This window comes from Cetorhinus maximus, chromosome 17 (assembly GCF_964194155.1).
Source record: "Cetorhinus maximus chromosome 17, sCetMax3.hap1.1, whole genome shotgun sequence".
Lineage (NCBI taxonomy): Eukaryota > Metazoa > Chordata > Chondrichthyes > Lamniformes > Cetorhinidae > Cetorhinus > Cetorhinus maximus.
In genome coordinates, this window is record NC_135895.1 from 29,656,980 (window position 1) to 29,670,580 (window position 13,601).

A 13,601-nucleotide genomic window follows, 5' to 3' on the forward strand; every position below is an offset into this window, starting at 1 on the left:
AGCATCAATGTCCACTATTTTCAATTCTTGCTTGCAGGTGTCCTTGTAGCGGAAGTATGGATGCCCAGGAGGTCATGACCCAGTGGCCAGTTCACCATACAGAAGGTCTTTGCATATATAGCCGTCATCCATCTGATGAACCTGGCTGTGATTTGACCTTGGTGTGGTCCAAACCAAAGCTTATCTTAAATCACATTTGTGTAAAAAGAAAATAAGCCACTTTGCTAAGCAAGGAACATTATGAACATGACAAAGCTTCACAATAATTACAATATTGAAAAATACTGCTTAGAAAATCAATGTTAGGGGAGCATAAAAAGCCATATTTATTAACAGGCAGCCCAACATGCTGTGAAGGGGCTATCGATCCACCCTCAAAAAAAGATGTCTACCCTAGTTTTTTAAAAATAGAAAAAGGAAAATAAAATACTACAGTACATACACTCTATGAATTCTAATAAAAATTAAACTCCAAATTCATGGCTCATTTTGCCTCCCAAAAATATGCTCCAAAGATAATCGAAGTAGCTCATCCAGTTATACTTGAGTAGGTGCTTTAGACCAACTTGGATCCTGAGCCAGCCAAGCAAGAAAGAAAGAATGATAGCTTTCCAAGTACATAATTGGTGAAATCCTTCCTTGGAGTTGCATTCACTTGTTTAAATTAACAGAGGCACTGAATGGCTCTGGTTATAAATGAAGTAAAATAATCAAGACGTCTGAACCTGGTAATTTATAATAGTTAACAGTGAGGCCTCTGGATGTGCATCATGTTGGAATGTCTACATGACACTGATGTGGTCAGCAAATGCTTGTAATGGCTCAGTAAGTGACTGTATTGTGATTACATGACATTTGTTTTTGAAGAGTTCAAGTGCCTCCTGAGTAAGTGCAGGATCTCTGAAGAATAGGTTCTCGCTTACGTTTAGTTCCTTTAGTTTCAGCCCACCAGATAGTTTTGACTCGGAGGTCATAAGGAGCCTTGCAAACTTGAGTAGTCCATTTCCTCGAATACAATTTGCACTTTAAAAAAATTACAGTGAGATTTTACTCAATTAGAAATGCACCAAAGATTAATTTCATCAGTTGTATTACATAATAAATACTATTATAGAATCACAGAATTTACATAGCTCAGGAGGTCATTCAGCCCAGCGTGTCTGTACAAGCACTCCGAATGAGCAATTCACCGAGTGCCATTCCCTGCCTTCTCCCCGTAACCCTGCACATTCTTTCTTTTCAGATAAGTCTAATTTCCCTTTGAATGCCTCGATTAAACCTGCCTTCACCACACTCAGGCAGTGCATTCCATACCCTAACCACTCACTGCATGAACAAGTTTTTCCTCATTTGCTTCTTTTGCCAATTACTTTAAATCTGTGTCCTCTCATTCTCAATCCTTTCATGAGTGGGAACAGTTTCTCTCTATCTACTCTATCCAGACCCCTCACGATTTTGAATACTTCTATCAAATCTCCTCTCAGCCTTCTCTTCTCCAAGAAGAACAGTCCCAACTTCTCCAATCTATCTTCATAGCTAAAGTTCCTTATTCTCGTAAATCTTTTCTACAAAGTTCAGTGTTTTTCTCTGTGTTCCTGAATCACATCAAAACATAAACAAAGCACATAAGTTGTCAACTGGCTCTGCAACTTGAAGGGAGTGCTTCAGTCAAACAGAGGAAATGAAAATCTCTGTTGGTCTAGGAAACATAGCACCAATAAGAGGTGGTTTTATCTATAACCACAATATGCTACTTCAAAAGATAGCTAAAGCTGGTTAGAGTGGTGGAGTACCAATAGAGAGTGTTGAATAAAAGTACATGCACAATGGTCATCCGCCACAATCTTGGTTGCTGGTCTCAGCTGTAGCAAAAACTGGAAGCCAGTCACTTTGCTACTGGTGGAAGCCAAATCACTATTCTACTGGAAACAGTTACCCTGGGCTGCTCCCTATATCTCAAAGTAACCAATTTCAAAAGAGCAAAAACAGGGGCCTGTGACTAGGTGCCCTGACTTGTAAGCTGAGAACAACGTAGGGAGATATAGGGAGGAGAAATTTTGAAAAGAGGAAATATAGGAAACTTCAGCCTTATTTGAGAATGAACGAAGATAAATGCATCCCTGCACCTTTTGTTGTACTGAATGAATAGGTTCCAAAGAAGGTGGAAAAACTTATTTTCTTGTTCTGAAATCTGAGCACAGGTAATTTCATGCCATTCTTGAACACCTACTAACTTGGACCAACTCAATTCAATTCCTCAGCCAAGCAGAGAATGCTGTATGTGGAGTAAAGAAAGGATTTTAAAAAAAATTGATTACCTCACATTCAGGCTGGAGATACGTGATAAAGAATCCTCTGTAAAGAGTTTCGCCAATGAGAGCAACCCTTCGTTGCCTGGTAAGGACAAGAACAATATGTGATATAGAAGCTAGTAATTAAGAATGGCCACAACACCAGATTTTTTGAATATTTTTCTGCAAAAAGGATTTGAAAAAGAAAATTATATGCTAAGTTTCTGAAGGACAGTATATTCACAGGTTTGGAGACAGGGAGATGGGTTTGGGGAAGCAATTAATTGAAAGAAGTTTAAATATAGAAGTTCTTTTCCCCCAAAGACTAAACAAGCAAGTTGTTAGCTTCTCTTGGAACTGCTGCTTCCTTTACAACTTCATTTCAGAGCAAAAAACAGTACCTATCAAAGATCAGTTGTATTTCCCATCCTTCCAATAAGAAACGTGTAGTGTTGGCAACTCACCAACTCATTATTAATGAAGTCACCCACAAAATACACATTCGGCATAACAGAGTAGGAACAAATCAAAAATCATAACATATTCATATAATAAGAAAATTGTCAAACCAAACTAAAAGCTACAAGGTAATAAGATGCAATGAGAATTTTGGGTGACAAAACTCAGGATATCTAAAGTGAGCATTAGAATTGACAAGACAGTATAAGTGATGGAATAGCAGCAAAAGATTAGAAAAGCATTAAGCTGTGCAAATAGTCGTGTATTAACTTAATTCTCACACCAGCCTTCAGAGGGGAAGGCTGTTGAGATTCCAAAAATGGCTTGGAAATCTAATATTTAGAGATGGTTCTTCATAAGTCATGAATGAGCTTAAATATTTCAATGACTACAGGTACCTGAAAAACACTGAGGAGCAATAGGTCAGAATACTTATATTATTTAATGCTGGTTTACAGACAGGTAACATTTCCATAAATGAAACAGTGCCAAAAACTGTGTGAACGATGGTGAGACAAGTTCCATTACATTTGAATGCACGTTTATGGGATCCTGCTTACAGCCGAAGCAGAATTACCACCAACACAAAGCATAGTGTATTGCAGCTACAAGAATTATTGCTCTTGTATATCTGTCAAAAATATATAAACCCACTGATAGACTGTGTGTATTCCTATTTCATGTGGCACAACTGGAAAACAGCTGGGGAACACAGTCTGTAGCATGGTTGAGAAAGACTGAAGGAAATTTTATTTTGAGACAATAATAAATTTTGTTTCTGGTTTATAACCGCAGAGATACAACACCAGTGAAGGGAGAGTGAGGATAAAATGAGGTGTACCAACCTAATCGATTTGCAGGTAACGACAGGAATTTGAGGGACTGATTTTGCTTCAGAGCAGTGACGATTTCAGACACAGTTTCTGCTGCTTGCCTTTCAAACAACCGACAATTATCCAATGTTAAACCTATGAATGTGAAGCAGAAAAGACATTTCTTAGTTATTGTGACAAAGGCCTTTGCTGTAGAGTCAAACTGCAGATTCATATTTGCAACTCCTCAGACAGTCAATACATAAATGGAAGGATTTGCATTAATATAGTGTCTTTCGCAACCTCAAGATATCCCAAATGTTTTACAATCAATGGAGTAGTTTTGGAGTTAGTAACTATTGTAGAGAAACATGGCAGCTAATTTACACACAGTAAGGTGCCAAAAACAGCAATGAGATAATGACCTGATGATCTATTGATCTATTTAGATAAATAGATAATTGGTTTATTGAAAAATCACCATGGCAGCAGTTGCTGAATTTTGATGATACAAATAAAACAAGTAATCATAATTCATAACATAGTTACAGACAGTTAAAATGAAGTATAAAATAATAAAAGGATTCCATAATTATGAACATTTTAACATACAAATAATTACAATATGTTGCAAAATGCAGGTCTCCTTAATTTACAGAATAAAAATGAAAGGTCAACTCCAATCTGCATTTTGTACTAAAGTCCATAGATCGTATGTTGGCAGGTTGAGTTAATTAAATTCTCAATTATTTACATACCAATTATGAGTTTTATCAAGTAGGGGATTGGACTGCCTCGTATTCTATTTGTTATATATCTTATTCGCAGAATGGTGTCTTTTCCTTTAATTCCATCGCATATTTACTTTTGTGTGGTTGTGGCAAGTGCTTGTGACAATGGGAGTTGGAATTCAAGATTTTCTAGCGAAACCAGACAGTGCTTTTTACACCTTTCAGCAAGGGAACACATATTCAGTTGTTTGGTTGTGTCAGAGTAGGATCAGTTTCAACAATCATTTCTGAACACTTTTGAGCTTGCTCACATACCCTTTGGCAAGTCTAGTATCCCAAACCCTTATGTTGCATATTCAACAATGGGTCTTACGTAATTGTTAAACATAAGTGAATAGGTCACTTTGAGATAGGTTGTGATGCTTGAGAAGATGTAGCATATGAAGTCTTCCATTTGCTCCCCTTAAGCATTTCACCTCCTTGGTAATCCCATTTGAAATCACTTTGAATGTAGGTTCCTAGTAGTTTAATGCATGCTTCTTACATAATCTCAACATCATCTAAATTGATGAGAAAGGAATTGGGGGTGGGGGGTGAAGTTGCGCATGAAACACAATTCCATAGTGTTGCACTTTTGGAGGTTCAGTCTCATGTGATTTGCTGTAGCTCAATGAAGTGATTGCCCCTTGCATGTGAGATGTGTCACCTTGTTTATGATACCCCAGGAGGGTCAAGTCATCCACCTAGTTAATGTGATGAACAGGCATGGTGATATAAATACAGACATTGTTTATAATGGCTAAAAATATAATAGGGCCTAATTTGGTTCTTTGTGGGACGCCAGCATGCAGAGTTATCCAACTGGAAATACTCGATTCGTATCAAACACATCATTGATTTAATGGTAAAATAAAAGCAAAAAACTGCGGATGCTGGAAATCCAAAACAAAAATAAAAATACCTGGAAAAACTCAGCAGGTCTGGCAGCATCTGCGGAGAGGAACACAGTTAACGTTTCAAGTCCGTATGACTCTTCAACAGAACTAAGTAAGAATAGAAAAGAGGTGAAATATAAGCTGGTTTGCGGGGATGCGGCGAGAGCTGGGATTTAATGGTGTTGGTTGAGATACTGGTTATGACACTGGGAGAACGCCCTTGCTTCTCTTCCAATAGTGTCATGGATCTTTTACATACACCTGAAAGTGCAGGCAGGGCCTTGCTTTAAAGTCTCATCCAAAAGTAGTGAAAAAATTGGAGTGACCTAACCCAGGCCATTTCTGAGCACCTCCAGTAAACAATTTAAGTGATAGTTACAGAGCCCTGAATTGATCTCATTCTTGCCAAGGGCACAGGGGACCTAATTCCTACATTTCAGTCCTAAATTTCAGGAGAAGGTATGAGAAAAGAAGATGATTAACTTCTGATATGTATTTTGCAGCAGAACTTGCTACTTCAGATAGTACAATTACCTATTTTATATAGGTACAGTGCCTCAAAACCAGCCGCCTCAGGACCAAGGCCATGCCAGATTTTGGATCTTGCTGGATTTCAGGTCTGACAATTTGGGCTGTGGGCGGTTTGGGCCAAGCCGGGTTGGGTGGAGTCAAGGGTTTCTTGGAAATAGACCAATGCTGCAAGTGGCGAAGCCAATAACTAGTCCAGTGCAACACCGCACCAATGCAGTGCCCTGCTGAATTGCCCAGGTTAAGTTAGTTTTTTTTATTTTATTCAATTAAAATTGATGCATGGCATATTCTAAAACTGTCTGGTTTTCGGACAATTCTTGTTTTTGGACAGCCAGATTTGACACTGTACCTATATTGTGTTACAATCATTATTGACAGCTACACACAGTTCATACAACAATTAAAACTCAATATTATCTATTACTACACCATTTACGTGTTCTCACCTTTAAGGGGAGCACTATGCAAAAGATCTAGAACTTCTTTAAAACAAACAGCAAGATTAACGTCCTGTATGGTAACCCAGTCTAATGCTGAGAGAAAGTCTAGGAGACAAAATTGTTTGTTATATCGTTAAATATGCTGCTTTGCAAATATAGATAACATTTCAAAAAATATTGGATTTCATGTTGCCAGATCAACAAAAGTTTCTCTTTTTAGACTATTCCCCTACTATTATACTGGAAAATATTAAAAGTAAGCACCAGAAAAATCATTGAGGTTGTCAAGCAATGGGTCATCCAGGCAGGGAGAAGGATTAATGAACTCAGTCAATACATAATTATTTGAAAACATGCTCCTCTGGAGTCAGTTGTGCATTTATTTGCTGCAAGGAAAACTGCAGATTTGTTTGATTGTTTAAAGGTAAGGGAATCAGTGTCACTGGTTTCACAGGATGACATACATAAGATGTGTTATGCTAGCAAAATCTTTTAAGATTAAAAAATACATTTGACAGACTTATCCCTTCAGTGTACATTACCACGCACATGTAGTTGCATGCAGCAGTTTGCCAAGTTCCTCTGGAGCTCCAAATGATGCCCTGTGTAGACACAAACGTCTGAGGAATTTCAATGGCTTTAAAACAGGCAGCAGCAAGTCAACCTGTAGGGGTTTGTCTGTGCAACTCAGGCTCAAATCCTCCAAACAGCTATCTGAAAAAACACAGCAGTGACCAATTAGAGAAAATTCCAAAGTGAACATCCAAATCTTAATAGCATTATCAACCATTTTTAATTAAAATGTTAAAGCATAGTTGTGCAATTGTTGGGATGACCATTAACTATGAGGGTTGACTGAAGTTCCATCACCAATAGTCTACTAAATTTTAAAAAATATACATTTCAACCTGGGTGACACTCCTGCTACTCTACCAGCTTTCCTGCCAATTTTCTGTACACTGACCAGAATTCCACAGAAAGCATGTGGGACAGACATGATTAGGCATATTTTTCCTGCCCAACCAACCTGATGGCAAGTTGGAGTAAATCATTGGCTTTCAGAACATGTTTCTCTTGGAATAAGGGTGAATTAATTTTATGTATTTTTTTAAAAGATACAATAAAAATGTATTTCTGACCTGTTACCTCTGCAGCAGCCATCAACAACTCGTTTTCCAGGGATTCATTTTGTATTTCCAGCAAGAAGCCCATGTGCAACGTGCGCAGGCGGGGGAAGATGCCAAGCAGGATTTTAACCAGCTTTATGATGGGAAGGTGAAGGATATCATCTTTTAATACAAGAGTGGAAAGGCTGTTGTCATGGCATCGGGAGAGGACACAGAGTTCCTTGAGAATTGGAAAGATGGCAGGACCCAGGCCTTAAAGAGAAGCAACAAGAGAGTATAACCAGTGCTGTCCATGTAAAGCAGGAAGCATGACCATGATTTCTCAGGTGGTAAATTTAAATTTTTGCAGAGTGCTGTGGCTGAGCCAATTTTAACTTACTTGCTAGTTAGGAGGATGTTGAGAGTTATTAATAAGTGACTTGCTGATCTGATCGAGGTTAGGGAATGCTTTGGATACAGAAATTTATTTTCAGCTTTTCTTTAAATTATGTTGCAAAAGCCATTCACTAAACCATTTACTGGGATGTTAAAACAGCAACATAACTTGACAATATATACTGAATCAAAATCCCCAGCCTCAGACATAAACTGAAAAGAGGTGAACAACAGAGACAAAAAATTCAAAACATTAAACTGATAGCATTTCTGACAAGTTGACATCGTCTTATAATACTTCCAAGAGAACTGCAAATGGTAAGTGATGTTAAAAAAGAAATTATGGCAAAACCTTCAGTGAAGTGTTCAAAACTTATTGTCTAATTCTTGATTTTCTTTTGGGAGGGTGTGGAGGAGAAATCCTTTACTTTGATGTGAAATAAGGCTCATCTTTTGCTGTTGCATAAACATGGAATAGGTCAAACATTCATTTAATGAGTTGAACATAATGCAACTTAATAAAGCCAGCTAACGATGATAAAGGTTGTTGTATTCCAAGCTGCTGCTTTGGAGTAACTATAGAACCAAATTGTGCAATACTTTTATATCATCTCCACGAGCTTTACTAACTAACCATTATATTCCAAGACTAGTTTCTGGAGGGACACCCATGAACTGAGCAACTTGCACAGCATCCTGGAAGACTTGTATGACAATGAGACTGATGTCATTTCCAGCACCGACACACTCCTCAGGTAGAGCTGAGGAGAGCTGGAAAGAGATGTGTTGTCCACTTGCTCCTGGCCAAAGAAATCAGAGTTATTCAAACCTTCCAGTAGGTTGCCATTGTTTTCATCAGTTCCTGAGGTGTTCTGCTCAATGTCTGCTTTATTTCCACCTATCATGAAAATATAATCATAAATGTCCTCTGGCTTCTCAGTTGCTTCAGATAAACCAGTAATCTTTGATTTTTCAGCTGACTCGATGTTAAACATATCAGTGAGCCTTGGCTTCTTACATGTTCTTTGGTTTGTAAAACATGACACCAGATCTTCTGAGGTCCAAGTGCTTGAATTGAGAAGGCATGATTCTTCCAAAGTTCTATTATGTGCATTTGTTGATTCAGAAATCAAACCAGGAGATAATGGACCTTCTGAAAAACTCCCATATGTTGAGTATGTTTCTTCCTCTGTAATTGCAGCATTTTGTTTTTCAGCACCATTAGTAAATTCACAATGAGACACTAGCTGTTCTGAAGTCCCAGTGATCACACTGGATGATGATGGTTTGATAAATGTTCTGTCATCAGTTTCATGGGAATAATTAGGTTTTTCTCCAGAACCATCATGATACTGATCAGGACATCTAGGTTCTTTCACAACCTTGCTGCACACATAAGGAAGTTTCTGCCCATTACAACAATTGCTTTCATCACAAATCTTGCCAGGCGTATATGTTGGCCTCTGCTCTAACTGACTGCTATATGCACAAGAATTTGGCTCTACCAAAGCCATACCATGACTTCCAGAATAAGGCTGCACTTCCGAAACAACAGTGTGTACATCAAGGCTGCTCAGTGTTCCACACATTGTGCCACAGGATTTGCGCTTTTTGGGGTAAATCCTATGGGCTTCAGAACAACTAGACCGATTCACCAAACAAAGTTTCTCGTATGATGTTTCTTCAGAAGTTACACAATGTGTATTTGGAAGTATCAGTTTAGCAGAAGGCAGGTTAACACTGGGAGACATGATTTTCTTACCAACATTGTTTTCAGTAGTAGTAAATGTCCAATTAGGTAAAGTACAGTATGCAGTCTTTTCAGGCTGTTGATGGCAGCAATCCAATATATTACCCTGAACTGTTGGCTTCATTGATTCAACACCCATCTTTAATCTGCCCTCATCACAACAATAAGTACCCTGATCTTCCCTCTTCCCTTCACACCAAAGTCCTGCACTTGTCCTCAGTATGTGAGATAATAATTCAGGGTGGGGTTCATTCCAATGTGACAATGCCACCTCCTCCACAACTCCATGGTGAACAAGACTATGAAGCAACTTTAATAGTGAGTGTTCTAACAGTAGATCCACAGAACGCAGATGTTGAAACACCAATTTATGCACTGTGCAGGTCAAAGGGGTACAAATGCTTGGATTATCAGCAAGTTCTTTCACTCCTTGGAGCTTGTTGCGTATGACCAGCTTGCTTACATGTCGTGATCCGAGTACCAAGGCAGAAGAGCGAGAATTAATTAAACGTCTGTCATTCAAAATGTCCAATGTTCCCCACAAGACACCATGAAAGAATGTTTGCAGGAATTTTTGCCTCCAGTTAAAAGGTTCCTGTAGTATTGAAGAAAAGACTGATCAGTACACAGAAGCAACTACATCCCATGATGACAACTTAAAGCCAACTTCAGAATTCCTAAGAAGAATCTAATTCCGTTTTCTCTACACTCTAGCACACTTTTCCCCAAGCAACTTGTGCCAGTGCTTATGCTAATACTACTTGGAAATCCAGAAGAGTGTGTCCTTTTTCTCTCTATGAAAAGGAAAATCACAGCTTCCAACCATTGGATCTGGTGGGCTCAGTTTTTATACTGCAAGGAAACAGATCCTGTCAGCTAATGTTGAAGCAGCATTACTGTGGAGAATTAGCACAGAAGCAGCAAAGTATTGTGTCACAAGTAAACCATAAAGTTGTTGATCAGTGTTGTGCAATATTAACAATTTTTTTTAAGAACTTCTATTCATGTCAAATGAGGTGGTCCACTATAACATCTTCACCTTTGTTAGGTCTCATACCCTGTAAAAATATTCACTTTTCATTTGATTATTGCAGATTGATGCATGAACCCACTATAAGTCACTCTGATTAGATGAGTAATAAAAGAGATTAATTTCTATTTACCCATTTTAAACTTCTTTATATTTGCAATACATCCTGCAGAATCTAAAAGCACATGAATAATTTGCTAGCGCTTTCCATCAATAGAATAGCAATTTTTGCTGCAGTCTATATTTTTAGAAAATTTGCAAAGGCAGCAACAAAGCTGTGTAGAATTCCCTACTTTTAACTTCTAGATGTAGTAGTTACATAAAAAACTGACAGCATTAAAATTAAAAGTGGGATAAACTTACTGTTCTTATTTTAGGGTTAGTCCCAATCAAATCCTTCCAAAGCTGCAGCCAAAGAGCTTGAGTTGAAATGCCTATAAAACATATTAAGACACAAAATAAAAAGTATACCAAAGAGATTGGGAAACTGTTATCATTGATATCACAAGCTGGAAATATAGTTAACAGCAGCCAGACTGGAGGCTGGTCTGCATCAGAGAATCAAGCAGGAGGAAAGAGGAGAAAGCAAAAAGGAAGCGCATCAAGGTTCGTGAGTCAACACTGCACAGACTTCATCATCTGACCCTATGATTTACACGTGCACCCAGTGCAGCAAGGATTGTCGCTTGAGAATTGGACACTTCAGCTATGGCAAAGTAATTAAACTATTTGGGGTCTTACATCATTGTCTTTTGAAATGAACAACTGCCATTAAAATACGACATTGTGTGAGGGAAGGAGTAGACATGCTACAAATGCATTAACCTTTACAGATAGGAATAAATGTGGCATTTTAGTAAATTTGCTTCCACTTATATAGTGGCTTTACATATTGAAACATCCCAGAATTTTGCAATGTGCCTTTACTTGAGTGCAAAAATGCAGCTGCCATTCTGTGTTAGCAACATCCCATGTAAGGTCTTATAAAAGGTCAAGTAATTGTTTATTTTCATAATATTGTTTTAGGGAAAAAATATTGGTCAGAACACTGGCTAGTTCTCCTGCTCCCCTTCAGACCATGTTACGAGTTCTTCAAGATCCATCTGAACTAGCAGAAGAGGCAGATGGGATCTTAGTTTAACAACACAACTAAATGAAAAGCAACTAAAAGTTTCTTAGCACGAACATACAAGTAAAGGAATACCAGTATTATCACATAAGCCTGAATATTATTCAGTGGATTTTCAGTATAACAACTTTATGTCACTCAATCCTCCCATGTTCTTCAATTTATCTTTCAAGCTATTAATCTGACACTATGTTGGAACAGATAATTGTGAATGGATTCTAATCCGAGTAATTACTTCTTTACACTTGCTTGGTTGTACAGGACTTGAATATTGCTGAAAAAGAGAGACATGCTTTTGAAGCTTTTTGCCTTGCACTCATCAGGACAGATGCAAGAATGCCAAATTTCAAAGGGAGCAACAATTTATACTGCATGAGAAAAGAGTGCTGATTGGTAGGCAAGTCAAATCTGATTGGTCAAGGCATTGCCATGGATAATGCACCAGGGAAGTATTACCCTATCCCCCCAAAAATGCTCTGTGTTTCTGTGATTGGACAGTACTTGCTGAACAATCCCAAGCGTGCTAAGAATTACACTAACAACCAATTTAAGATTGTCAGTCAGGCTTGCAATGTGGCTTATTTACATTTGCTAGAAGCTACATAGATCACACACAGGGACCTGTCCTCTGCAGGCAAAAAGAACATGTGCAGGCATTGTGCCTTTTTTGATTAAAGCCTGGGGCATTCTCCATGGCAACACGTCTACCACATTTGCATCTGTCCTGATGAATGCAAGATGAAAAGCTTCAACAGCATGTCTCTTTTTTCATCAATTATTTTTTAAAACTGCTTTGCTAATCATGACATTATCCAACACATAGCCAGAAGTGTACAAAAAAAATTCAGATGCTCAGATCAGATAAGCTACCCGTATCTAAACTTTTTCTTCAGTTGTAACAATATTAAACAAGATCCACATTATCCAATCAGTTGCCTGGATTTCTGGTTCTGATTACAGGTGGTCATAACTAGTTATGTTATATGTCAATTCAGAAGAAATTCCCCCAGAACTTTTCTTTTGATGAAGTCATGAGTATTAGAAGTTAAAAGAAACAAAAGAGAAAAGGAGCATATTAAAATGAATAATAGTTATAACTTTTAAGAATATCCCAATCCTGCAAAGATTTCAAAGATCCAAATTAATTTTCCAAGCAGATGGTTTACAGGAATTTGAATTTTGAGGGTGAAATTCCTTAAGTAATTTTACCTTTTTTTACGACGACCTCTTCAATCCTCTCCAGGTCATAAATGTTAAGGAACTGCAGCAGCTCTCGAAGAATTGCAGTTGGCAAATCTGTGTATGGAACGTAACACAGAATGGAGATTTAGAAGCGGCAGTTACAAGTGCAAACTTTCCGCTGAATAACAGACCTTGACAGAAATAGGCTGCATTAAATACAGGTTTTTGTGACCAGTGGGCACCACAGAAAGTAAATTGTCTTAATACACGCATCATGATTCAGTTTTTAAAATTTCCAATTGATTTTGTTACTTCTTTAAAAAGGCAACATGTGCAAACTTGTTGCTAGATTTTTCTCTCCGAGTCTAACACAGATCGTTCGCAACTTTGGCATCGGCATCCTAACAGGCCTCCTGAGCCAACTTCCCCTGATCTCTGACTGACCCTGTACCAAAGAGGTGACATTTTCGGAGCTTGGGCCTCAGTCACCGAGAGATTCACTGAGGTGTTGTTGCTGTGGTTATAGCTTCAAGTCTTACCGCAGACTCCCTGCTCCAGCCTGACCATGTTCTCACTGACAATCTTTGCACAGGCGGTGGATAAAGTGGGCACATGACGACTGAGGCTATCCTCCTCCCCGAGATAGCCCGGCTCCATCCCCCTCACACCGTTGCTACGCCGCCATCTTGAGAAGGTCGCCGTCGCTCCGGGCGGCTCCTGGGTCCGCCATCTGAATGAAGTCCGCCGCCAACTCGATCAGTTTGACACAGTAGGAGTTTTTAACAGTATCGTGCACACGTTGGTAGCTC

At 38.5% G+C, this 13,601-nt stretch overlaps 1 protein-coding gene across 1 annotated transcript; it reads right to left on the reverse strand.

Moving 5' to 3' along the window:
• Window positions 1-220: 220 nt before the first annotated feature.
• Window positions 221-13,508, reverse strand: lrrc41 (leucine rich repeat containing 41). The gene is made up of 10 exons (XM_078560895.1): window positions 13,332-13,508; window positions 12,820-12,906; window positions 10,845-10,915; window positions 8,336-10,046; window positions 7,339-7,578; window positions 6,749-6,913; window positions 6,206-6,304; window positions 3,596-3,718; window positions 2,319-2,394; window positions 221-1,023 (listed from the first exon to the last, which is right to left on the reverse strand). The coding sequence occupies exons 1-10, from the start codon at window positions 13,447-13,449 to the stop codon at window positions 783-785; spliced, it is 2,931 nt and encodes a 976-aa protein (XP_078417021.1). The 5' UTR covers window positions 13,450-13,508; the 3' UTR covers window positions 221-782.
• Window positions 13,509-13,601: the final 93 nt, after the last annotated feature.